Source organism: Etheostoma cragini, chromosome 9, assembly GCF_013103735.1.
Source record: "Etheostoma cragini isolate CJK2018 chromosome 9, CSU_Ecrag_1.0, whole genome shotgun sequence".
In the NCBI taxonomy this organism is placed as follows: domain Eukaryota; kingdom Metazoa; phylum Chordata; class Actinopteri; order Perciformes; family Percidae; genus Etheostoma; species Etheostoma cragini.
Genome location: NC_048415.1, coordinates 10,509,775 through 10,531,046, shown reverse-complemented (window position 1 = coordinate 10,531,046; position 21,272 = coordinate 10,509,775). Strand labels below are relative to the sequence as shown.

At 38.7% G+C, this 21,272-nt stretch overlaps 1 protein-coding gene across 1 annotated transcript in view; it reads right to left on the bottom strand.

The window, feature by feature from the left end:
* Positions 1-319: 319 nt before the first annotated feature.
* The window catches only part of LOC117950898 (adhesion G-protein coupled receptor D2), a 97,291-nt gene continuing 76,338 nt past the window's right edge, over positions 320-21,272 (bottom strand). Inside the window, 2 exon segments of the mRNA XM_034882307.1 lie at positions 320-954; positions 18,903-18,985. Of these exon segments, the coding sequence (XP_034738198.1) occupies positions 817-954; positions 18,903-18,985 (221 nt within the window). The 3' untranslated portion in view covers positions 320-816.

The following is a 21,272-nucleotide window of genomic DNA, read 5'->3' as shown; positions in this document are numbered from 1 at the left end:
TTGCACTCTTTACTGGACAATGTACAGGTATGTTTTCCCAAGCAAATGTACAGCAAGACAATAAACCATGAAAACACATAAATGCAGAAAAACAATACACTTTAAAGGTCCCATAACATGGTGCTTTTTAAATAATTTTATGAAGGCCTCAGTGGTCCCAATACCATAAAATCTCTTTCCAAAAATTCAGCCTTGGTGCAGAACACAGCCATTAGAGCCAGTCCCACAATGACCTTTCCTTAGTATGTGCCATTTCTGAGTCTATAGCTATTGGGGAAAGGGGGGGGGGGTCTTGACAAACTGCCACTTTGCTTGTTTGAAAGCCATGGTGTTTCTCTCTTTCTCATGGGTGGGCCAACTTGTCTGGGCAGGCAAAGGGAGGAGAGGAAGCTTCACCCCTTATGACCTCATAAGGAGCGAGATTCCAGATCAGCCCATCAGAGCTTTCATTGTTTCAAAGGCAGAGTAGCATACCTAGGGCTTGGTTTACACCAATTACCTTTTCTGGCCACTAGAGGACCATAGGCAGGCTAGGGGAACGCATATTAATGTTTTTAAAAAAAACTCATAAAGTGACATTTTCATGCCATTGGATCTTAAAGTGAAAACTATGTGGCCGCATCTTAAAATAAAAAGATTGAGGCTTAGATCACAAGAAATACTTACAACCGGTATGCAACACTTGTGTCTCTACAGTGATCATAGGTGAGAGAAAATGAAAAGAGTAAAGAAAAAAAGCAGCTATACACAGAAAACATTTCACCAGCTCTGATTTAAAAAATGAACATGAAACTACAATCAGCATCATGAGCCAGGTCAGTCAACGTAGATGAGGCCATAGCTTTTCTGGGGCACAGGGCTGCGAGGGATACAGAAAGCTGTAAACTCCAGCTCCATGGGAACATGGAGACTACAACCAGCCGGCAAGGCTTCCACCTCTGAGGGAGAAGGCTCCTGGATGGGAGAACGGGGATTGGGAAGTGGGGAGTGTTAAGTTAAATTAGCAAAACAATATTTGTGTACACTGTAAAAACACAAGACTGAATTAATAAATACATTTGTAGATTCAGGGGCAGATGGGGACATTTTCCACTTTGTATTAGGAAAAAGTTTAATTACAAAATACAGTATTTGTATTTTCCATGTCTTTTTAGGTTTTATAAAAGGACATTAAGTGATTTAGATTTGGCTAAAGTCTAAACTTCACTCTTTAAAAAAAAAACTTAATAAGTACAATAAGTAATTGGTTGAATTGTTTTTCATCTGTATCTTTTTTTTTTGTGTTGCTATCAAACGGCCTTAATTACAATATATAACTTAATAAAAACATGTTTAAACCATCAATTAATGATATAACTACATTTTTCCAAAATGATGCATGTTTTAAAATCAAACCCCCAAGTATTGAATGCATTCACCTTAATTAAGGTCTTTAATTGGAGTCTTCAAGCCAAATATCAAAAAACTAATTTATATCAAAAACAATTCAAACTTAAAGAGCAGCTATGTTTACTCCTTCTCAACTTTTGACTCCAGTCAATAGACACCTTCAAAAAGCACAAATGGCATTATGTTATTAATTTAGTGAAACATATTCCTGCTATTCACAGTTTCGTTAAATATACATGGACTCGTTGTTTATTCTATTAGTGTGGCAATACTTCAATTGCAAGAGTCTTTGCAAACTTCATCTGAAAGAAACACAGTGAAGCAGAAAATGACGGTATTTCTGTATATCCAATAATAGCCGGCTTTTAACTTTTTCTACAATTTTTCAGGATTTTTAGAAAACCAAAATACAGCAATAAAAGCCAGCAGGTTTTAAAAATGTCTCTTGTTAATGTAATAACAAACCAAAGTTTTGCCAATCAATTCTTTTTCATTTTTTTCTCCATGAAGTAAATAATAAGGGGGATTATTCCATTGCTGAGGAGCTGATGGTAGTCTTCTTGTGCAGCATTAAGGATGCTGGTCACAGCCGGGCAAGAGGCCAGCTCGATCCCTGGCGCACAGCGTAGCAATCCGCACTTTGAGCTTGGCTTGCAGTGCCTGGCCTCCTGTCTGTAAATGTGTTAAACCTGCTTTCACTCGCCCTGATTTTGTATAAATAATGTATATACATTTATCCACAGACTCTAACAAGTGCAGCCTCAGGTGAAAATACTCAGAAATGCATGGGATGCGCATCCCCGAAGGTGGACATTAGCTCCAAACCGACCAACTCAAAAGATAACCACACAGAGAGCAAGAAAAAAAAGAAGAAAAAAAAACAAATGAATAACTTGCCAAAAGCAACATAAACACACACACACACACACACACACACACACACACACACACACACACACACACACACACACACACACACAAATACAGTGCTGTCAGTTTCTAAACAAGTTTTCCTTTCCGTCACAAAAACACCCCCAAGTTGTGTCTGCCAGTGTTATGTGAAGCTTTTAAACTCTGGAACCACATCACTCGTGTTTACCGAGATGCGCTTGTATGTTTCCCTGCATTGTCAAAGCGCAGTCAAAGAGAGAGATTGGGGGCACAAGAAAAAACAAAAGCATTTGGAAGTGTTCCAAGATTTAACGAAAAGGTGCAATTGAGCACTGGAATAAGCCAGTTTGGTATTCAGTCCAGAGTCAGTCAGGACCGGAGGCTCAAGAGGCCTGAGAAAAGCATAGGCAGTCTGAATAAAATGAACACCCACCCAGCGCTACATAGTAGCAAAACTGGTGGATTTATCAGTATGGATAACCTCACACCAATCAGTGACGTTAAAATAGATTAAAACATTTGAAGACATCACATTCAGTAAATGCAATCTAAATTCTTCCTTATTTAAAACTTTTGAATTTCTTCCCCCAAGCGACCACAAACCTGATCCTGCCCCCGTGTGTATTGTGTCATTCTGGGTCATCACGTTGAATGAAGGCTTCAATTTTTAATTCTCACCTCAGTATTCATTTTACTCCTGAACGTTTCCTCAAAAAAAAAAAAAAAAACTTTCCTACAAATGCCTTTAAACATTGCATAAAAGCACTGCCATCGCTGAGAAAATCAATTTGCATGCATGTACAGTATGCAATAGGCACTGACCGTCCTCCGATGAGTGTCCACGAGTCAATACTGGTAACTTTTATTCATGTGTTTTATCTGTTTGTTTTTTTTAATTGTTTTTGTGTGAAGTACTTTTAATTGCCCTGTTGCTGAAATGCGCTACACGAATAAAGCTGCCTTGCATTGCCTTGGTACTGTAGTTAAGTTCCGGGCAGCAGAGACAAAGTTATTTTTGGCACTGACAAGGGTTATGGCTTTAAATCAGATATTATCATAAATCTGAATACAAAAGAAGAATATGAGATCTTTGGCACTTAATCTAATCTTATATCAGAGCGCTAGGTCATGATTTTAATAAACAAACACTGATGTAAAATGAACTGTCACTGGCTTTCTATTTAGATTGTGCCTTAGTGTACATATCAGCATACTCTCTACACTTTAATGTTTGTCTTGAAAAAAATATTTGGAAATAATCTCCAATACCACTGAAAGAAAACATTTTATTGATGAATAAATTGGTTTATTCATCATTTTTTGAGCGGTAAAACTGGCAGACGCTTACAGGTGAAGATCAAGGAGGCTTTAAAGAAACGGCAAACTCTTCTGAGAGGCAATTTGCAAACTTTCTAATCACTTATACAAAACGCCGACTGGGGGACCTATTGTTTGGCGGCCTGATGGACAAACTTTAAAAATGTAAAGATCAAATTAATAGGCACGCATTGTTAATGGGAACACTCACTATTGTTATGCAAAAGCCTCACTGTGGCATGCAAAGCAAATACACTAAGGTTTGGAGATGGAATGGTTCGAAGGCCGCTGCCGTTTCATTTCAAAGCATGCATTATACATCATTGTGCATAAAGAGGAAGCCTACAGCATTATGATGTTTTTTTTCACGATGATTATCTTTTATTAGTCATTAAAAAGAGAGCGAGAGGGAGAAAAAAATACAACTTTTAAGCACCTGAACCTCGCTGCTAGCATTGCATTAATTGCCTGCACAATGGGGAGAGCCTTTGGAGATTTTTCAATTTCAAAAAATGAGGAGCATGCATTCAGTCGTGCCCGTGTTATACCAGCACTTAAATCCTACAGAGCTCACATAAAAAAAGGACTCAAGGTTGCATCCGATTGAAAGCCTCCAACTACAGCCACTTCAGAAATCCATTTAGCAAGCGGGGGGTTAGAACATCTAATACAAACAGAGTCGCCCTGTTAAAATGGTTGCACCAATGTCTTTTAAAACGCACAAACACACACACACACACACACACACACACACACACACACTTTCAGGCACACAATTTCTCCTGTGTTTGCTTGGCTCCATTGTAAGAAAGATGAACCTGGCAGATAGAGAGATGACACAAAGAATTAATCTTGCCAGACCTCAGCCAAGTGGTGAAGGTGAATGCACGTGGAATCTTGACCTTTGCTTTGACAGTGCCAAAAAGAGTGCTCTATGGGAACGTAGAATAAAAGAGGCCCGTGGCATCTGTAATAACATGACGGAATAAATCTGAATGTCACCACACTGTTCATCAACTTCAAAAGCCTCAGTAAAGACAATTTTAATTATTTTAATAATATTATTTTCAGTTATGTTTTTGGAATTAGAAACAATACTAAAAACAAACGTTCAAATAATTCAACTAAAGCAAGAAGAGAATGGAAAATCTAGTAGCTAGGTGAAGTGCTGTTTCCTGTGTTAAGGAACTGATTACACATTGCAGAATTAATGCTACTACATTTCTGTGAAGCCACTACATGCCATTACATTTTACGATTATTGTTATTCATTTTTTCATGTAACCCTGGATAGTTGCTTGTACTTACTGTTAAACTTTAACACTTGAGTAGAGGCCAGCAAAACCTCTGCAACAGAATTGCAAGGATACGTGACTATTTTCTGCCTGATGGTTTTCAGCTTGTACGTTTGCTCATACTCATACTAACAATTACACAGTTCTGCTTCTGTTTGCTCCTAAGAAACTCTGTTATTGTTGCAGGTATATTCATCACAAAAATAAAGGTGAATAGAAAAGCAAGCCATAGGGAATCAGAACACCCGGTGAGTGTCATAACTTGCTTATACACTGTATGTACTTTAATGAAAGTTTCAGTCTGGAGACGTATGCCTATTGTTTAGAACAACCTGATAACAGACCGAATTGTTTTATTAAAGAACATTTGCCACACACACACACACACACACACACACAACTCATAACCATATAAGAAAGTAAATACCAACCAACACACACATATGCAGAAATATGCATACTTACACACCTTTCACACAACACCACAAACACCAAGTCATAACCTGACCCCAACCCTCGCCTAAATTCTAGTCCTATCCCTTAAACTAAGTATGACATCTAAACTAAATGATTAATCTTGAGGTAGTGTTGCATTGCCAGACCTATCTCCACAGCACTGTGGAGTAAGGTCTGCATGGCTTAACCACACATGCATTTTGGGATAGGAGAAAAAAATGCTCTTGGTTGTTTGCATCTTGCATCTTGTTGCTACACAAATGTTGCTAAACAAATAAAGAAGTATATCAACATCATAAATTAAATACTGCAGATCTATGAATGTACTGCATTCCATACCTCAGCTTAAACTGAGTGTGTCTCAATCTGTACATGTGTGTCCACAGAAAGATGTTAAGTAGTTGTGCATGTGTCTCTACACATACAGTACATCTGCTGGTCTGATTGTGAACTCAATATCAAAACCCTTTAGAGGACTGAATCAAGCAGAGAAAAACTTTCCTTTCATCTTTCCCTCTCCTTTCTTTCCATCTCTGTTTCAGAGTGTCACGGACAATTGCTGGCAGGCCTTCAGATGCAAACAGCTGCTCAGATTGTCACTGTGATGGGAAACTGATTATTTAGTCTGCTGTCCCTCCTTTGGGACAGCAACAGTTTCTGTAAGCTGTTGAGGATTCTTAATAGACTGGGTCCTTTGCCAGAGGCAGCAATATACTCTAATAGAGGCTCCTACAAATGAACATTAAACATAGCTATGAATAAGGAGAGAGTGGGCCCCAGGGAGGATCTTTGGGAAACATCCAATCAGCATCTGTTTGGAGCTGTGGCTCTGTTTTAGAGAGGCCAGTTAAATGTTACAGGGAAGAGACTGCCTCTTTAAAACTGGAGTTCTGGGCTTCTCAAGCTGGTATTGACTGAGCATTGAACCTCTATTAAATCGTTAATTATGTTAGCATTTGATTATTGCGATTTTGTGCTTTCTAGTTGGTGAGCGAACCGGAAGGTTTGTGTGTACAGGCTTTGTGTTGGCTGGACCTCTGTTGGATATCATTATACTGCCTGGTCCTGGTTGCTGCAGCCGCTACAACCCACACCACAAGACCATGGCTTAGCCATAAACGACAGTGTACAATCTGTGCTTTGCCTCTGCTGATTCCCAACCCGGCCATTGTTTCAATCCAATTAAATTCCCCAATTGCTAAATGGCCTTCCCACTTCATTCAAAGCTACCATCTTAAACTCCCCACCCCTCAAAATTCCAGAATATGACACAGCATATGACACTTGACACTAACTTTTTCCCCAAGGACCACGTGTGAAAAAGAAGATCAAATAACGTGTTTTTCTTTGATAAAAGGAAAACTACGAGACATTTACAAGCAAAGTGATTTAATTTGTTTGAATATAAAAAAGTATTCTAGATTTTTTAGTTGTTTCTGCTTCAAACTGTATTTATTTAATAATTTAACAATCTATTGTTTGCACACATCTATTTTTTGCAAATGTGAGGGAAATGCTCACACTGTGGAGATCTAGTTATACACTGGTAAAGTGGTTTTCCCTAATGTTGACACTGTCCTTTAAAGCCCTTTAAGCTACATTAGCCTTCTAAAGTCAAGGGACATAGTTTTAGGGCAGTGTATACTGTATTTCTTTACTATGGACACCATGTTACTACTATCTATAAAATAAGTGGGTACAGTAAGGGGAAAGACAACTATCTGCCGGGTTGGCCAATGACTGTAAATGAGCCCCTCAGCAAAGCATTAAAAACCCCTGCTAAAAGACTGTGTATGTAAAAAAAGTGTTCGCTGGAAAATAAAGTGCAAGCTAATAATACATGAAAAAGGTTAATAAATAATCCATTCTGAAACTATTTACCCACAACATCAGAATTTGTAAATAAATACAGAGATAGAGAAAACATGGAATATTAATTTACTGTGTGTAATCAAGGTTCTAGCAACAATAACAGCCATTTACAAATACAACTCTCAAAAACAAAAACATATAATAGATGGCAAAGCATTGTTGAATTGACCTCCAGCACCCAAAGCAAGATTGACATCAAGCGGGCGGCCTTCTGGTACAACTCATGTTAACTGGCATTTGACAAGTTCTATCTCTGGGAGTGTACCAGAGCCTAACAGTGCATATCAAGCTCAGAGTCTAATGTGAGGTGAGTGATGTTAGGTGAGGCGAGGCTGGGAGAAGCCTGAGGCGGAACACCAAAGCACAGGGCAGCAGTTGGATCAATACTGGCTCAGCTACAGAAGAACGAGGTAGGGATGGTAGGCAGCAAAGAGACAACACTTCCTGATAGAGCGGGGCTTCTCGTGCACGCATGCAGGCGCACGCACGCAAGCACGCACACACACGATATAATGCAATTTACTGTTATTTATTGTGATTTTTACTTTTTTATGTATAAACTGTCTGTGATAAGTGCTATACAGTATACATGTAAACTTTACTAACGTACTCACTTACTTAGTTACACACACACACACACACACACACACACACACTTATTCATAACAATAACAGTAGTATTGGTGTTGCATTCCGCCTTTATTTTAAAATACAGCACACATATAACAAATAATGTGTATAATAAATTATAAAGTAATTAATGAGTGTATATATTAACCAACTTGGGACTGGATAGCTAACAGCAAGACATGGTAGGCTATCAAAAGTATTACTTAAAATAAAGCCAAGGTGGTTAAAAGCCTTTTCTCTGGGTCTTTTCTTAGTCACTGTTTAAAATATAATACCTATTCTCTTATATCCACCCTGCAAACATAGTCAAAAAAAAGGAAAAAAGTAAGCATACATGTAAAATGAATAAGAAATCAGCACAAAATTCTAAATTCTTGCTTTGTTGCTTTGGAATACCAAGCAGTTGTATCGGACAAATATTTCCATCTTGTTGGGTGGAGGACAGTAGCACACAGTGAAGCCAAATCAGAAAAAGATATCCTAAACTGATAAAAATGTCAGTTGGAATTTGTAAAAACTCATAAATAATGGATGCTGCAATTAGGCTGGGGAGCATCTTCAATAAGCTCAGAGTGCCAAGCATGCTTTCTCAGCTCCAAACCGAGGAGCCATGTTAATGACTGTGCCCAGAGACTTAGGGATCTCCATTAACTCCTCCCACATTTCTCTCAGCCTTACCATCGGACAACCCTCGCCAAGCACCCACCGTCCACGCTCGACCCCAACATATCATACAGAGCGGAACATGAACATGAGAAGTGGAGAGGAAAAGGGGGATAATGTGTGTGTGTGTGTGTGTGTGTGAGAGTGGGGGTGGGGGGGTATCTTAAGTCTTGCAGATAGCAGAAAACTTAAAAAATGTCATTTCTCCTTTTATGTGTTTTGTGGCTACAAGACACTGTTATCCAATGTTTTCCATGTTGGCATGTTGAACGTATGAATAAAAAAACTACATTGTGTTGCGGATATATCTCTTTCTGTGTGTTAGGAGGAAGGGACAGATTAAAATAAAAAGAGTGTTTGTGATTAGTGACAGAGAGAAGAAATGTGAAATTTGAAAACCTAGAGAAGTAGAGGGACAGGTATTCTATTCAACATAATGACACTGGGCTCCATAGCATTCTGCTTTATCAGGACCGAGGTCACATCTAGGGAAAGATGACGGTGGATGAGGTAGGGACCACTATCCCCCTCTCCTAACCTGAATTCAGACATAAACAGGAAATTGCCTACAGGAAGGAAGTCATATTTTTTACAGCTGTGCCCTGGACGAGGACAGCACTGTGTGAGATGCGTACGTATGCAATTTACTCAAGATATCTGATGTTTGCAATGAGCCGTTTTACACAGTACCTGAGAAAAAGACAAGATGGCCAATGTAAGGCTCATGTTTGTCTTTAGATGAAAACGGTAGTCATTGGCTTTTCCTGTTGCAATTAAAAAGGCCTTTTCCTGCAGAAGCCACAGATGAAGCTTTTTGTCTCTTTGTTTTTGTTCTTGGATGAAGATCAAAGCACCAGGTCCGGACTCGGGGCTTGTGATCTGTCAGGGTGCAGGATTTATATGGCACTAGCATCCTACGATACTCATCACATCTGCAAGTCAGAGCAATAAATCAGATAGGCAGGCTGCACAGCATTACATATATATGCTGTGTCCGTAGGGCAACCGACTTTACTTTTGAAGCAAAGGTGTTCTATATTGTTAAAAGATACTGCTGCTTTAAATGGGGTCTCAAGCCTCTTCTCACTGTTATTGATGAATTATTTCACTCATTACTGTAACATTTTAGAGACATAGTCACAGGAACACAGATATTTTTTACGTACATGGATGACGAATCATGATACATTTTTGTGTCCGCCAAAAGCGTGGTTAAACTGGGCTGAGAGGTAGAGGCTGAGAATGGTGAAGGAGGAGGCAGCGCTGAGTTCTACAGGAAGTGATTTAATGTCCAAAAAGACATGAGCTTGTTTTTGCTCAGTCTCTTTCCTGTTGTGTTCTGATAGGGACTTCCTCTCCCCAGTGGGGATGGATGCGGGTGTCATCCGTCCATCCATCCATCCCACCCACCCACCTACCCACCCACACACACACACTGCCCACGGAAATATCATTCTGCTGCCATGCCATCCCTTCAAAAAACTCATTAAACTCTGGACATCAGTGCAAATGGTCACTAAGAGTGTTTGTGTCTGTGCATGTATGTGTGTGTGTGTGTGTGTGTGTGTGTGTGTGTGTGTGTATATATATATATATATATATATATATATATATATATATATAGAGCTGGGCAGAAATTTTACACATTAATGTGGTGCTTTCACAAACATACGATGACTCACTGTAAATGCAATAGTTGAAAACTTATAATCTTTAAACAATGAAATTGACACCAATTAATACATAGAAGGTAAAAAGTCAAGAAGTTAAAGGCAAAGAGGAAGGAGACATTACATTCATGTTTGTAACTTGAATGAACTGGCATCCCCATCCAATTGTGTGTGTGTGTGTATGAGCAGTAACCTGTGTTTGCACTATGTATGGCCCTGAGGAGCCAGAGGGCTTAACCCAACCATGGCAACACCAGGATGATCCCTTCCTGTCTGTCTCAGTATCTCTGCGACCAACTCCCTTCCTTTCCACTAAAACACAGAGATACAAGCGCACACACACACACACACACACAAACACACACACACACACACATTTGTTATGCCTTACCTTTGGGTATCTCTTCTTGAAGACATTCTCTCTTTATCCAAAAGAGAGAATCTCTTTACCCAAATGACCCTAATAACAAGTCTTGGCTTTATCCGTTTTCTTGGTTGAATAAAAATATGATTCAATCCAATATAAACACATGCTAGAAAATTAATTAATTAATTTGTCACTGTAATTGTAATTGTAATGCCTTAAAGAAAGAGTATCAACAAAACTAACATTATAGGGTTCATTGTATTTGTTAGGGTGATGTACTGGATCGCAGTTATTTTCCCACTTCCTATAGCTTGTTTGATAAGAGACCTTCAAAGGTAAACCTGGTATGTCCATACGTCACTCATAAGTGGTACCATTGGGCACTGCGTCCAGAAATTATGGACAAACAATGATTCATGGAAGTTCCCACTTCCCATGTCCGCTGAAAAATCATATTGAATCATACAGATGTACTATTTAAGATTAAAAAGAGTAAAAGTTGGACTTGAAAACATTTACAATGGATAAAAATGAAAATACAGTTATCTGTTTGACTATAATAGAAAGAATACAGTTCTATAATTTATTTATATCAGTCTCCTTACCGTCATCTTTTGTTGTAGTCTGTCATAGATTATATATACTAGTGCAGTGAATGTTCAAACAGGGCCAATTGCTTGATTCCCAGTGTTTTCCACAACATTATCTAACTATAAGCACAGTTCAATCAGTCATTTAACAATAGGAACTGTTCATGGTGCGTGCATGGACTGTGTACATGTTGCAGCATGGACCGTTTTAGAAGTGGCAACTAGAGGTATCAGAGTAACCGTGTGTGAGACCTCTTGTATGTTCGCCAGAAGAATTAAACTATCGTCAGTTGGGTGAATTAATTGATATTCCGGAGTCTTAGTGAGTGTTAGATATGGGCTGACATATGTGCCACCAGAAACTGAATTTGAATCATTTATATTTGAATTTGAATTGCTAAACTTCAATAATTGCAATGAAAAACTGAATTTGAAAGTGTATTGTTTGATTTGAATCATTGCAATACAAAACTGAGTATGAATAGTATAATTTGAAATTGAATTTATTTGTTTGGAACTGAAGTCCAATAAACTTTGATTCTCACTCAATTCAACTCTATATATCTTCAAATTCAGTTCTCAAAATTAAATTTCAAGTCACTGTGACAGACATCCAGGTAGTAGAAGGATGAAGGAAGAGCAATGGAGCGCAGATTGATGGAGTTCAGTGGCGCAGAAACACAGCACTCCTCTTCAGCCAAACAACACCTACTTTTTGGAGCACAGTACCAGCCATAAAGTGAGGAAGAAGTGCTTGCCTTTTCTCAACCCAGAGACTGGGGTTCGCCGCGTGACCACCAAGAAATCGGCTGGGACAAATATAATGGCAATTTAACATACAGTATGTCTACAATCTAATGATCTTTTGTTATGCTTGCAGACAAAACAACATATTTCTACAAAATAGCTACAACATTAACAACAACTAAACAAAAGTTCTTCCTTGTTTCATGGCGGGTACCGTCCTCCAACACATGGTGGCAGCGGTAGTGAACTTTGGCCGTGTTATGAGAAAGTAACATTAAGTTAGTAGACTCATGTAAGTTGTAGAGTATCTATTAGAGGCTCATCTATAGTTTCGGCGTGTCCCCTTTTTTTTGTCTAGCCGTCACACATCCTGGTAGTGATGTTGCCAGGGTGGGGGACGCAGGGAGCCTGGCTCAGCCTGCTGGAGAACCCACTACATCGCGTAGCGATATGGCCCAGGCAAGGGAGGGAGGAAGTCTGGTTCAGACTGCTGGAGAAGCCCCAACAACACCTGGCGATGTGCCTCAGCGCGGTGTTCATCTAACCTGTCTGTGTTCGATTGTATTTTTATGTTGGGTAGACAGCAATCAGTTTCTGGAGGATGACCACTTTGTGGCACATGACACTGTTAACCGTTGAACCGCAATCAATGGGTTTCCAGTTCTAGGTAAGCAACTCCTTGCCCCTGCTACTGTACTGCGCATCTGTGGGTATTTATAGTTAGATGTAGCATTTTTCTTTAAAGTAAAATGAATTACTGTGTGGGTGTGTACTGTGTTTCACCAGGTCTCTCTGGTGTTTCCACCAGTGACCAAAGCCCCCCACGCCACAATGTTTATCTATTCTCTTCTCTGTTGAGCGATTTAATGCTGACTATCACACAGATACACACAGCAAACCCACCAACCTCCTCTATTACTCCTTTATTACTCAATCACCCCATACACATGTATAAAGTGTCAGTCTCTCTCTTTCTCTCACACATACACACACACACACACACACACACACACACACACACACAAACACGGGCATATGTGCTCACACATTCACCTACAGATGGAGGAAATAAGCTCAGTGTCTGCTGAGGATGTGAGGTGCAGTGATGGCACATTAACGATAGGACCCATGACAGCAGTACGCATCGGCCTCACTGAACAAAGCATGCAGCCAGTTTGTAATTCAATGAGGATTGTTTAAGTAAAACAATGGCTCTCGGTCCCACTGAGGGTTAGGAAAGGGTGAGAAAGGTGAGTTTGACAGTAGTAGCTGGCTGGTGTTTTTTTGTTTTGAGCCACGAATGATCCCGTGGGTTTAATGGGGTCGTGAATCAGAAATATCGCTGTTGTGCAGCAACATCCACTGTTATTCAGGTAACAGGCTGACAATGAGTGGATTGGATGGGAACTACTGCCAGAATGCTCATTATGGTAGAATAAAGACAATTTTGAGGCAATATGACACGTGTTTATAGTTTTGGCCATTCTTATTCAGAATAACCTAGAATAATAAAAAAGTAGTAAGGAAGAGTATACTCAATGTCTTGAAACACTCTGAACTTATGAGCGCTGTTTGTGACATCATGGTCCAAGGTACGTCTCATTTATCAGTGGCTCACACATTATCAATTAGAGAACATAACATAGCTATCAGTTTTTAATAAAGAATGTAGAAGTAGCAGCTAGAGGCATCAATTCTGCTAAAAAAGAGATTCAGTAATTTTTTGTTTTAAAAAGTTGTCTTTAAACAAAATATTCACTATTTACCATACAATAAGGCAAATGATTTTACCCTTGCAAATTATTTCTAAAAACTTTTTAAAACACCAGATAACTACAATGTCGAACATTGGTGGGTTTATAAATGCTAGCGGCAACACTGTGGAACTTTTTCCAGGGAGAGCACCTCATTTTTAAATTAAAAAGGTTTGCTACATTAGGAGGGTGAACACAATGACTGTATCATCACATAGGATTTAGTACACTAGCCCTGCAAGAAATGTTACATTTGTGGTTATAATATGCAATATACTGTATGTGACAAAACTATAAGTATGTGATTTTATGTATTCCGAGAAAAAAAAAACATTACTGGGGACAAACACTTTTGCAACTTTGTCTTGCAATTTTTTGTTTTATTTGCAAGATCTTGAGTTTCCTTTAAGAGATCACAACTTTGTTTTGCGAGATGTCAAATTTTATTTGCGATAGCTTGTGTACATGTTTTCCCCCCCCATTTTCCATGTCACCTCCGGAGCTCCGTACATATACACTTTGTAGGGGAAAAAGCTATATGGCCTGGAAGTGTGTGTGTGTGTGTGTGTGTGTGTGTGTGTGTGTGTGTGTAGGTTTTCGCCATCGTATTTGCATTCCTTGCAGCCCATTTGGTCTATGCTAATGGAGTCTACTGATGCAGAGCAGCAGGTCTTAATGAAAACCTCTGGCTGGTGATCAGTGCTATTGATCAGCCTGAGCCCCAGCTTTAAGCAGGGCTAATTGATCAATCACCACTGGTTGCTTTGGATTAATGGAACATTGCTGTTCCCCCCCAGACATACCCACCTCTCATGAAGAGGCATGAGTTAGTGCATGTGTCTTAGATATAAACACTTAATTTGTGCATATCTGAGTATGTAAAAGAGAGCTGGAGCAGAAAAAGTATTAGATTATAGACTTTGTGAAAGGCTCAATGTGAAATTTTACCATAAACCCACCAAATCTCTTTGGTACTTACTTAAATAAAGAGTGTATTTTCATTAAATTAAAGTGTATAACAAGTAATCAAACATCTACTGAAATGAAAGTAGAATTTATGTTTTTATACTGTACAAGCAAGGGCTGTGCAATTAATTGAATTTCAATTTTGGCTCGCAACAACCACCAAAATAGTAAAATCAAGAAAAAAAATGATTATTTTGCCATGTTCTGTTTTGAAAGAACACTCTTATTTTGTCTTGTATTATTTTGTTCTGATTGATGCGCATGTTTTTTGGGGGTGGGTGTGAAAAAGCGTAATAAACATTTGCTAATAGTAAATCACTGACTGCTATTCTCTTTTACTGCAAATCGTAAAATAGCAAATGGACTCTCCAAACCTCTGATATGATGTAAATGCTGGCCACAGGTGGAGAAATGTGTTGTACTGTTTGTCTGGTATGGGGAATTTAAATCAACAGTCTGTAAAAAAAAATACAATAAAACTCGCCTCATCTTGGTTTAAAGCGCTGCTAATCTATCCAGAAAAAAATGTCATTAGTCTGGATTGCTACCGAGAGCTTTAAAACCCAATTCTCTAGTCAAAATGCTGTTTTATTTCAAGAATATGATGAGAATATAATACATAATACACGTACACATACACATACATGTTGTTTTTTTACATGAACAATGATAAAAGGTGTGCACATTTTGTGTCTTGCTGGTCCCACAGCTGACAGATATGACACCAGCAGTCCCCCTGCCAGGAAGGACTGAAGCACACAGGCCAAAACAGGAAGCCCCAACAACACCCCCAACACCCCCCCCCCACACACACACACACACACACTTACAGCAACCCTCCCATTGAATGACTGACATGCATGCTGGCCATTGGTGGCTGCATGGAGCATTTGTGTCTGTATGTCTGTTTGGTGGGGGGGGGGTGGATTGAAGGTTCCAGCTGGCCTGTCATGGGACTCCCAATCGCGTGTGAGTGGTACTCAGAGGGAGCTACGGCTAACGGGTCCAACACTGAAACACTCAACAGGCTGGAATTGTCAACTGGGGTGAGTACAGCGGGGCAAAACCAAAAATATTGTTTTTACATTTTATGCAACAGACCAGAAGTGCCTATGGATTTTTTGGACACTGCTGCTTTATTAAAAAAAAAAAAAAATAAAAAAAATGTTTCTAATTTTAGTTTAGTTTAGGAAGGATTGAAAAACTTGAACCTGATGAAGCAGATAACATTGAAAGACAAACTGAGAAATATCTCACATAGAGTTTAACTTTACTGTCTTTACTTGCTACTTGTCCTAATCTAAGGACATACAGTATGTCATATTTATATAAAATCACAGAATGTTGCTGCTGCCATACTCACGGCTCAGCAAGCCACTCGGGTTGCAGTAAAGGTGTTATGCTTTTATTCTGATAAATTAATGCACATTGTAATATTTGACTGTTCCAACATTGCAACTCGTAGAAAGCTAAAGTACAACAACCTGAATAAGACACAACAGCAATCCATCATGAATCAAATTATGAATAACACTTACTAAAACCTTGCATTTGATTGTGATTGGACAGCACAACCTGTCAAGTCTCAAATAGCAACAGACTACCAGTATAGCCGTTGCCTTTTGCCTGTGCGGAAACAAGAAAAACGCCAGTGAAAACACACACGCACATACACACGCACCAACGCACACACACACACACACACACACACACACACACACACACACACACACACACACACACACACACACACACACACACACACACACACACACACACACAGGCCATCTCCACATCCCATCATTAAGTTAACCTTGACCAACTAACCAGCCACACACAAACACTCACACCCTCTTATCCTTTGACTGACTCGCACATTTTGTGGAATGAGACCACACTTCCACCAAATAACCTCTGGTGTGAACTTAATTGTGTATACTCTGGTATTGAGTTTCGGACCATGCCTGGGTCCCGTAGCGCTCAAAGAGAAACAGACGCTGTAAACTTGACAATGAGTGAGAGAGAGAGATAGAGGGAAAAAGAGAGCGAGCGAGAGACATGGACCACCCAATGGCTGTGAAGAAAAACAAAGCTGGGTGGAGAGCAGAGTCAGCTTCGATCACATCAGAGGTGGGACAGTTGGACATTGTTGTGTGGTAGCCGTTCATTGAGGTTGAAAGAGGCAGAGAAAGTGGAAAGGCTGAAAAAGTAATTTGATCTTTGAGTCAGCTTTTACAAGTTGTGGAATAAGTATTCAGATCCTTTCCTTTAAGGTAAAAATACTAATACAACCCTTTACAAATACTCTGTTACAAGTAAAATCCTGCATTAATAATGTTTGTTAAGTAAGTAAGTATCATCAGAAAATGAACTAAAATATTAAAATCTACTCTATGTAGAAAAATCCTCACATTTTAGAAACTGTAAACAATCAAAACAGTTCTTTCAATCAAGTGTTTAATCATCATTCAGCTGTACTTGAAGGCCGGTATATTGTTGGTTAGTTTAATTTATGACGAAACATCTTAAATTGTAAAGTGATAAGTAATAATTTTTAACAAGTAACTAAAGCTGCCGGATTAATGTAGTGGAGTAAAAGGTACACTATTTCTCTCTGAAATGTAGTGGAGTAGAAATAGAAAGTGGCATGAATAGTTAATGAAAATGAACATAGTTACATTACACCACTGTTTTTTTGGAACATTTCTCTCAAAGCAAAACTGCTAAATCTAACTTTTGTTTTAGATAAAGGACTTCTTATTTTTATATATTATATTGTCTTAATATATTGAGTACATATGTTTGTCTTTTTATCTTAATATATATTTTTTAAATATTCCGTAGTACTAGTTTCATTTTCAGACATTTAAGCTCCTTTCACTTATAATTATAATTTTTTTTGTGATTGACTTTTCTTTTTTGCTTTACATATTTAAGAAATAAACTGTGACAAACAATAACAATACACTGAGACGAAGAAACGATTCAGAAATAATTTGAAGCCCTTCTTAATACAAAGTCTGTATTTCTTCCACAGTTTTATGCTGTGGCATTAAATGAACATAGTTGCTGAAACAATTAACACTAAACAAAGATTGAGATTTATCTACAGGTGTCTATCTTTTTCCAACATTACACATATCGTACTGTATAAATAAATTCACTCCGTTTACTCTTGTCTAGACAAAAGGTAAAGACTTTTTTCAAAGTAAATGCAATTCATATAAAGTTTTTATTTAATAAAACTGTTATTTTAACAACATTCTACATCATATCTTGTTTAAATTATTAACATAATATCACTCTAGATATCAGATTTTCTACAATTTTGGATACAAAAGACTTTAGACTTTTGTATATATTAAATAAACTTGTTAAAGTAGATGTGGTGGTGTGTGATGTGGTTCTAATGTTGGCCACTAGGGGGACGAGGATATGTAGAGAGTGATCACAGAGTTTGAGGCTTCGATTAAATTCAGTAGGGAGGAGCTCAATCAAGCATTGGTGATCATGTGTGTAAGGGTGTGGGGGGGGAGAGAGAGAGAGAGAGAGAGAGAGAGAGAGAGAGAGAGAGAGAGAGAGAGAGAGAGAGAGAGAGAGAGGCAGAGAGAGAGAGACAGACAGAGAGAGAGAGACAGACAGACAGAGAGAGAGAGAGAGAGATCTGCTTAGCCCTGTAAGTAGTTTTGTTTTAGATACGAGTTCACTTTTGGCAGTTAACTACAAAGAAAAAAGTTACAGGTTACTTTAAATACTTAAAAGCAACTAACCAAATCATTTCAATAGTATTTACATTATTTAATATAATGACAATCTAATGAAATGAGTCTAAAGATAACAAGCATCAACACTTCTGAAGGGGTAATCAAGGATTGCACAAATGTGGGCCAACTCACATTTGATTGTACTTAATACCGAAGTATTAAGAAGTGTAAGCTACATATTTTCAATTAATAATTTTTAATCCATTGCATTTTTACAAGAGTACAATTTTGTGTCTTTTTTTAATTATTATTAACTAATTAACAGCATGAATAGGGGATAATGCTTAATAAAGCTGAATTAATAAATCAAACTGATATGTTCTAACTCAGTGAGAGGAATAACACTGCTGTTGAATGTGTCAACCCAACACAGTAGTCACTCAGCCCCTGACTCCAGTCTGTTTTTGTCCGAAGGTCAAAGATCAAATGCCGCTGTTGACCCCCTGAACCGTCCCTTTACCCAAAGCTCAAAGTCCTACTGAAGTGACTAATATACTCTGCTGTGGGATGTGTGTGTCAGGAGTCACTTACCTTACTATGCAGGCGAGTGTCTTTGGAGGTTTGGCTCAAGGGATTTTCAAGTCTCTCTGGAACACAAGGAATGGACAGCTGACCTGAAGACAAGACAAGAGTGTGATTTTTTTAATTTCATGCATGTACTGAATAATGATACAGGGACCATCCAAGAGCAACATTCAACAAAGGCTAGAAGTGAAGTTATTGTCCATTTGCATGAGCAGTATGCCCTCAAACTGAATGAACTGAAAATACAATGTGTTTCTGAAAATTCACAAGCCGCGCCTAAAGCACCTAGGAATGGAGCACATCTCATCACTACAATGATGGATTTTTATTTTCAGAAAGGGGTAGAGGTAAGGGTAGTTTTGGCAATTCAACTACTTTGTGCCATTCCTCTTGACCTGTGGTACATCATTTGTCATAAGTGAAAATGAAGAGTTCTTCAACCAAATAATGTATTTAAGATCTTAATATATTAAGTAGACAATAATATATTTAGCTAATAATTCAATACTGCAAAATATTAACAACTATCAAAACAAAGGTATGTTGGTGTCCGTGTGAACCATGAAGTTAAATAGAACACAAAATATCCAACGATTTCTCCCCTTTGTTTGACCTGTAAGATGCACTGATCTGAACCACGTATAGATGGCAACAAGACAGAATAGTAAAGGATAGCTCAAAGGTGAAGGATTACAAATAGTAGCCAATTAAAGCAGAAAACGAAGAAGGCAGGACAAGCGTGGCTAATGATACCATATTTATCAACTTCTGACACTCATTTTACATTTTGGACAGTTAGCTGATGCACCTGGATGGTCTTACATTGACTGAGCAGGTTCAGTAAGGGTTATTCAAGGACAATCCAAAAGGCCAGAGGACTGAGAATAGACACAAGGGTGAGTTTAAAAATCCTGGTTAGCTCCCTGGGAAACATTTGCAACCAACCTAAAACTAAGAAAATGCTCCTAATGTGTTAGATATTGTTGGTCATCCCAGATAGCATCAGTTTATTCATCATGTCTAAAACTTTATTTCACAAGAACAGGTGTTTATCTACACGTCTTGTGATAATCTGAGGGAACATAGCTTTACAACAGAAGCAGGGTTGCAATATAAACTATATAGCCATCTAGCATAGTTAGCTGTTGTCATCAGGCTGTTGCTGCCAATATATGATGAACTCAGAATTAGACTGAGATCATGTTGTGAGAGATCAAAGATGTAAATTTGAATTTATTCAACAGTAACATGCATTTGAATTATACTAAATAGCAAAAAAGTGATTAAACTAAACTAAATATGATGTTCTGATCTGTCTGACAAAGATTGCTAATGTCCAATTTGCAAAGGCTTTGACTGGTATTCCAACCAAAGGAATTATCCACAACACCCTACCTACATAAACGGGTTAATGATTCAGAGTTCAGGAACAATGTTAAATGTGGGCTATTTTTACATGTCATGGTGAAGAAACTTGGTCATTCACAATAATCATGTCCCCATCAGGCCAACAATTTGAATTTTAAACCTGAAAGTTGAACAGATAGCTATATGGACACATTCTCAGATGGTATATCATTGTCATGAACCCAAGAGCCCCGAATGTCCGTCTCTCTTCTCTCGTTCAGGGCCTGTCATGACTGCTTTCCAACAGGCATCCTGTGTCTGGATTAATCTCCCTGGTTGACTGCTGATCTGAAGGTGGGTTGGCCGTCATACACCAACACCAAAACTAATTTCACTGTGTAACTGCATGACACCCCCGCCCACCATCCCCACTGACACCCGTACACATTGCAAAATATCTTCATCTGTCTCTGTCTCATCTACATGGAAGAGGGCAGGAGGGCGGGTGACTAGTCCGAAGGAGAAAGGTCAGCGCATTGAAGGAGTTCATCATTCTGAGGTGTCAGAGTCGCTCTTTAGGAGAGCAGATGAAGAGGAGACGATAGGAGGGAGGGAGTAACAGAGAAAGACGGGATGGTGGGGTCTGTTTTCTATTTGTCCAGTTATTGGTTGCAAGCCAAAAGTTCGTCATGGCCTACGGAGTTGGCTGGCATCCATTTTTTTGCAAATCAATCATTAAACTGTCTGTATTACACCATCACGTTTTGTAACTTAATTATGAGAGAATTCAAACACACACACACACACACACACACACACACACTCATCTTACTCAAGCTACGAATGGTCATTTGGTGGCTAAAAATACACTAGAGGGTTTATTAAACACACACTCATAGACATAATCAGTCATTTAGAAATGATCACACAATGCATCCACTACACTTGCAGGCGTCTGGCATGAGGTAAACAGCTTTTAATAGCATCAAACCCACTGCAGTTTGTTTGGGACCATCTGTCCAGTCTATT